At 34.1% G+C, this 6,516-nt stretch overlaps 3 protein-coding genes across 3 annotated transcripts; 1 reads left to right on the plus strand and 2 right to left on the minus strand.

Moving 5' to 3' along the window:
• Positions 1–80: 80 nt before the first annotated feature.
• On the minus strand, positions 81–1,522 carry LOC113491739 (UPF0545 protein C22orf39 homolog). Its single transcript, XM_026868887.1, has 3 exons — positions 1,307–1,522; positions 759–923; positions 81–381 (listed from the first exon to the last, which is right to left on the minus strand). The coding sequence occupies exons 1-3, from the start codon at positions 1,430–1,432 to the stop codon at positions 157–159; spliced, it is 516 nt and encodes a 171-aa protein (XP_026724688.1). The 5' UTR covers positions 1,433–1,522; the 3' UTR covers positions 81–156.
• Positions 1,523–1,641: 119 nt separating this feature from the next.
• LOC113491735 (peroxisomal targeting signal 1 receptor) lies at positions 1,642–3,707 on the plus strand. The gene has a single exon (XM_026868884.1). The coding sequence runs from the start codon at positions 1,824–1,826 to the stop codon at positions 3,417–3,419; it is 1,596 nt and encodes a 531-aa protein (XP_026724685.1). The 5' UTR covers positions 1,642–1,823; the 3' UTR covers positions 3,420–3,707.
• LOC113491733 (probable tRNA (uracil-O(2)-)-methyltransferase) lies at positions 3,573–6,432 on the minus strand. Its single transcript, XM_026868882.1, has 4 exons — positions 5,545–6,432; positions 5,286–5,470; positions 4,739–4,975; positions 3,573–4,593 (listed from the first exon to the last, which is right to left on the minus strand). Exons 1-4 carry the CDS (start codon positions 6,035–6,037, stop codon positions 3,727–3,729), a joined length of 1,782 nt encoding a protein of 593 aa, XP_026724683.1. The 5' UTR covers positions 6,038–6,432; the 3' UTR covers positions 3,573–3,726.
• Between the last annotated feature and the right edge of the window lie 84 nt (positions 6,433–6,516).

A 6,516-nucleotide genomic window follows, 5' to 3' on the forward strand; every position in this document is an offset into this window, starting at 1 on the left:
GTGTACTAAAAAGAAATAGTATTTTTTAAATAACCATTTTAAGAAATTTATTTATGGCAACACAAATAATACAATTAAGGTAACGATTTAACAACTTAAATTTATTATCTACAAACTATTATAAATTAACTATACTATATTTACTATCATCAAAGGTCACATGATTGAACAAGAAGACTTTTTGTCATCTAGCAATTTGCCTTCTTTTAATTCCTTTGCCTTTTGTGCTAGCAGTGTGTTTTCATTTCTTTTTTCCATCCATTCTGGCAATGGTTTGTCCCAATCAGGTGGAGGAGCATCCCTCTTTTTCCAGACATCATTTCTGTAATGAGCTCTTAATCTTTCCATTCTTCTTGCCTTTTCACTAGCTATTAAGGCTTCCTAAAACCATTATAAATAGTGTAGTATAGTAAATAAGTAGTAGTAAACAAAAAGGATGTAACATAAAAAAAAAAAAAAAGATTTAGATATATTTGCCCTGCAGGGGGGATAAAATAACTTAGGTCATGAGGAAGCTCAAGTTTTGGTACTAGCTTATTAAAGATTTAGGATATTATGTTGTATACAGTTTCTTTATTACTGGGCAATTAGGTTTATTTTTTTAATAATGAATTTTGCTTAAATTTTATCATATGCTTATTATTATTGTCAGGGTAAGTTTATTTTATAGAGAAAGAATGAGAACAAATTGTTTTTCTCCAAAAACATTTTTTTTTTGTGAATTTTGGGATATTAAAGTGACAAAATATTCTACTTACAGCAGCTTTTTTATCTCTGTCACTTTCCCACTTGCAACAGTTATCGTAATCCTTCTTCCACTGGTTGCAGTCCAGAGTCTCACCATAGACAAACAACTGTTGAAATCGCCCTCTAAAGCTTGTGCAGTCCTTGTATTCATCTTTGTACAATTCACATTCTCTAATCTATAAATTCAAGAAAAAACAGGTTTAGGAAATAGAATGAAGAATTATGAAATTATAAATTCCTAGTCTAAACAATGGTAGGTTTAACTCCTCTACTTGACTTTAATTTTATTTAAGTGCCTTAGAGCATGAAAGCATGTGTAGCTACCGCTTTCCACTTAACGAAAAAACTTCAGTGTTATGCAAATAAACGTGTGTACGTACACTAGTTAGATGTCTGTTTGGGATTTAAATATGCATGTCTAGGGGTAAGGAACACCGAGAAGAAGGGTCTTATTAAGTGAAGATTACTGTTTATAAAATCATTTAGGAACTCAACATTTTAACGTGCTTCAGAAAAATGTGTTTTTCCACAGTTTTGACTTAATAAACTTTATACTGACCACCCACTTATCTTCAGGCTCATCATTTTCATCTGAATTACTAGTACTTTGACCATTCTGAGTATCTGGTTTGTCACTAGGTATTGAGGTTACTTCTGATTTCTCAGTAGTTTCATTGTCCGGCATTGTTGTTTCAAATATTTATTACTTAATTATTAGGCTCTCTACTCTACTTTACGACTCTACTACTTACATAACCTCAAAAATGTAAATAAAATAGAGTTGACAGACACTTGACAGGTTGTCAATGTCAAATCCTGAGATAGTATTTTCTACACTGCAGTTTACATTTATTTTCTTTTGGCAATCTACTGTTCTGTCAGTTATTGTTTATCACTGTGCTCGTCTGTCACTGTCAAATTAAGTTATCACGAAATCATCATTGTTTCTCAGTGAACTTTGCACATTTTAATAAATTTGATAACACACTTATCTATCAGAAACATCGGAATCCAATTAACTATTTGACTTGTGGCTATTTACTTTTACATTACTTTTGTTTTTATTCATACTCACAATGTCAATAAATAAACTTGTGGGGGTGGACTGCGGGGGTAACAATTCGTTGGTCCAGCTATCGAATATTGTTCGTCGAGATGCTTCCCTCCAACAGCCACAGACGCAGTCTGACAGGTTTGTTCAGGAATTTATGGCACAAAATTCCCAAATACCCCAAACTTTCAACATGAATACATTACTAAACAATTTACCAAAGGATAATATTCAGAAAAGTAGTGCTTCAACGTCGCGTGTTCCTGATGTCGCTATGCACATGAACAGGCCATGGGGAGCTGCAGGGCCGTCTTCCTCCTTCATGCCCCACACTATGATGCCAAATTTCCCCATGATGCAACAACCTATGCTGCCTTCTCGTCCAATGTCGAATGTTCAGATACAATACGTCAATGAGTCTGATATTGAAATGACTAACAATGATGTAAAAGCTAAAGCTCAAGAGTATGTTGAAACTATGAAAGATGATGATGAAATGGCATACAATCAGTTTATGTCTTTTATGAAGAAAATTAGTGCTGGAGAGCTTAACTTAGGTGCATCTGAGCAAACTGATGAAAGAAAAATGAGTCGAGAAGATATCTTAGATGAAATGATTGATAAATACAAAGATGAATGGGATAAATTAAGTGATGTCACTAACTACTGGGATACAGAAGCTGCAAATGGAATAGCCAAAGAATATACATTTACAGAAGGCAATGTCATGTTGGAAAATAAAAGTGCTCTTGACATAGGGAAGGAAAAGTTAAAGATGGGTGACATTCCTGGTGCTGTCCTGTGTTTTGAAGCAGCTGTACAGCAACAGCCAGACTCAGCAGAGGCATGGTTCCTCTTGGGAACTACTCAAGCTGAAAATGAACAAGATCCTTTGGCAATTACAGCATTAAAGAAATCTTTACAAATAAACCCAACACAATTGGAAGGGTATATTACATTGGCAGCAGCATACACAAATGAAAATATGTCCAAGTATGCTTTTGTGTCTTTATTAGACTGGCTGAAAGCCAGTCCTAAATATTCTGACATATTTCCACAAGACATAGACCCTAGGAAATTAGATATTAAGGAATTGGAGGCTCATGTCAAATCTCTGTACCTTAAGGCAGTACAGTTGAATTTGAATCAAATTGATCCAGATGTCCAGAATGCTTTGGGTGTTGTCTTCAATATTAGTCAAGAATATGATAAAGCTGTTGATTGTTTTAAGACAGCTCTAATGGTAGCTAGTGACAATGCCAAGCTGTGGAATAGACTAGGTGCTACCTTAGCAAACAGTGACAGATCTGAAGAGGCAGTTGATGCTTATCACAAGGCCTTGCATTTAGAACCTGGGTTTATCAGAGCCAGGTACAATGTGGGAATCACATGCATGAACTTAGGAGCTCACAGACAAGCTGCTGAGCACTTCCTGGTGGCTCTGAATCAACAGCACAAAGCAAAGAGCTTGTTCCCAGACTCCTCTAACACAGACACCAGTTCATCTACAATATGGACAACATTGAGAATGGTCTGCTCATTTATGGGAGAACATGATGTTGCAAAGTTAGTTGATGACAGAAACTTGGATGAGCTTAACAAGTTTTTTGAAATAGAATAATAATTAATAATGTAAATAGAAGGGTACATTCCCAAATTGTTTATCAGTTAAGGTTCTATGTGTGTACATAATATCTATGGTTTAAATACTCTGCAGTTACAAGTTGAAATGTTCTATTAGAATAAATGTGTATAGGTAAAAAAAAAACAAATCAATATTTTTAGGTGTTCTCAACCTGCTTATGTTTAAGTTTATTGTTATAAACTAGTAAATGTTTATAAGGGACAGTTTGGTTGATGGACTTATTTTATTTGGGACTGAGTATAATATATTTTTTAATCTTTTAAACAATGTTTTATTCATAGCTTTAGTTACTTTTTACATGTAGATAACTGCATACTGTTTCTGACAAAGGACATCCTTGTGGATGATTATTAAAAAACCAACAAGGTCTCTGTTGAATCTTCAGGGTTGTTTGTCTGTGTTTTCTTTTTCTAGGGTTGGAACCTACGTCATTAATTGTTTTTGGATACCTCAATGTAACCTTTCCACTTTGGACTTCGAAAATGTTATGATTATTCTTGAGAAGGGTTTGGATCCCTCCACATTCTGATTTCAAGAGAGATAATTGTTCTTTAGGTATTAGCTGAACTATTTCGTTGATTTCAACTGTCTTACCAATATTCCATTTTGGGTCAGAACTGTCACAGCCCTCCAGCAAATATTTGCTTATAGTATCAACAATAGAGTTTACAACTTCTCTATCAACTTGGGTACAATTTCGTACTTTTTCAACAGCTTCTCGAGCTTTGAATGTTGTTTCTAGACATGTGTCTTGTGATGCAAAACTTGAATGTCGTTTTATTATATCATCTATTGTAAGAGAAAATTCTGTGTATTCTTCTTCTTTGTAAATTCTGCCACTGCTGACTAAGCAAATCCTCTTTGTACTTGGAATTTTAAGCCTATCCATATCTACTTTGAAACCAAGATCTTTACACAACCATTGTATGAAGTCTAAATAATCACTGTATTGGCTTTTATATGCATTTTGCCTCTGATACCTGCTTCCATCAAAATCAAATGCACAACAGGGTAGTAAAAAGAAATTGCATTTGTATGAGCTCTTAGCAGCAATGACTGGTATCCATGGTGAAAGTTCATCAGAATGATTGCCAATAATGTAGTCCATTTCAGGGAACAAAGAAGCATCTGATGGTCTTATCGTCCTTTCCTAAAAAATAACACACAATTTTAGATATACATTGCATTAAATCATAGAGGTCCTGTGTGTGGGTAACTGGGTTGAGGTCTTGTGGGCAGAAAGGCTTCATGTAAAAATATCATGCAATGTGTTAGGCAAATGTTACTTAACTTACTTCTAACACCACATCAGGCGGATACATATTCCAGATGTTTCGTTTCCTGACATCCAATCCTAGTCCATTGTGACCTTCCTGAGTCAATATATACACAAGTAGTCCATTCCCACATCCTAGATCCACAAAGGTTTTAACCTTCTTGGTAGTGTCAGCCTCCCAGAGGATCAGAAGGTATGTTGCTATGGCCACATCTTCATACACAAATTTCTGGGGATCTGTACATTCTGGCCATATCTGAAATTAAGTTTAATAATGCTATTAGAAGAAGTGCCTTTATTTATTTATTTATTATTGGAACTCCAACAAAGAATACACAAAAACACATTTACAAAAAAAAGTGTACATTTGAATTGTACTCCCTCAATTACAGGAGATCACAGCATTCATATTGAAATATCATTCATAAAAATATAATCAAAGTATAAGAATATGTAAAACCTAAAATCAGCATCAAATATTGATAATTTTATTATGACTAACCTAAATATTTTATTTATTATCTTGCTTTAGTAGCAATAATGTGTACTGAATAAAAAAAAATTACCTTAACCATTTCCTTTCCATACTTCACTTTCAATTCATTATATTTCTCATAATACCTTGTATGGGAAACTAATGCCAAGGATTGATTGATATTATTCATGATTTTATGATCTTTTTCTGTTCCCCATTTCATAAGCTGTGTTAGAAGTGTCTTGGCTAACCATATATATAGTTTTGAAGTTTCACCTAAAATATAAAATTAACATGCATCTTACATGGCAATCTTTCTGGGTATAGTGCTGAGCAAGAATTATACAAACCTTCCAAAACAGGTGCTATTTTTATTTCACCATTTTCAAGTTTTACAGTGTATGTGAAAGTAGGGCACAACTTCTGTTCTTGACCCAAAGGTGTAACATCGTAGAATGTTACAATGCATTTCTCTTTGTCCAAACAAATAAGTTGATATGCTTGTTTCTCTGTGTAGTTTTTGGGAAGTATTTCTGCAAGTATTACTTCAAAAGTGCTCTCACTATCAGTATCTTGAGAGTCACACTTTTCAGCACCCAATTCTTTAAGTACAAGTTGTGAATACTCCTCTAATGGCTCACTTGATATGTTGTCACTTACACTACTGCAAATTGTCGGCAGTTGTCGCGTATCATCATGTAGTTTACACTTTAAATGAAAAAGTGTTTTGCTACCCCATAACTTCTTATTAATGATGTGAGGTTTAGTTATAAAAATATTGACTGAACGCCAGAAATTTTCAGGCGTCAGTTTTGTTTCAAGAACTTCATAATCTTCCTCCATGATTTTGATAAGGCTTCGTTGCGAAGAACGTGCTCGAGTTGAGCGTCGTAACTAAATCAATAGTATATTCCTTATTTTACTTAAAACTAAAACGACCTAGTGTCTACATATATTCTATTTGTTGTATACACAAAACTACTGCTACGCTATGGTACGCATCAAAGTTCATTCAGTATTGATACTACCTATTGATTTATTTTGCACTGTTTTTGTTTTCTTTTCTGCCAAGCCACACCGCGACCGGCACATGGTACACGGGTGCAATCAGAATGTCACATCAGCTGAGATCTGTCATATCAGTAATTTATGAACTGGGCTTATAAAGAACATTGTAATTTACAATTTAAAGTTCCTACGACGAATATTCACTGAAAATTTATGTGTTATAAAACAATTTAATTAAGATTATTTGCTAACATAATATTTTTCTACCGTTTACTTTTTTTTGCAAGAAGTCGGATTCCCGAATTTCTAACGCC

This window comes from Trichoplusia ni, chromosome 3, assembly GCF_003590095.1.
Source record: "Trichoplusia ni isolate ovarian cell line Hi5 chromosome 3, tn1, whole genome shotgun sequence".
NCBI lineage: Eukaryota > Metazoa > Arthropoda > Insecta > Lepidoptera > Noctuidae > Trichoplusia > Trichoplusia ni.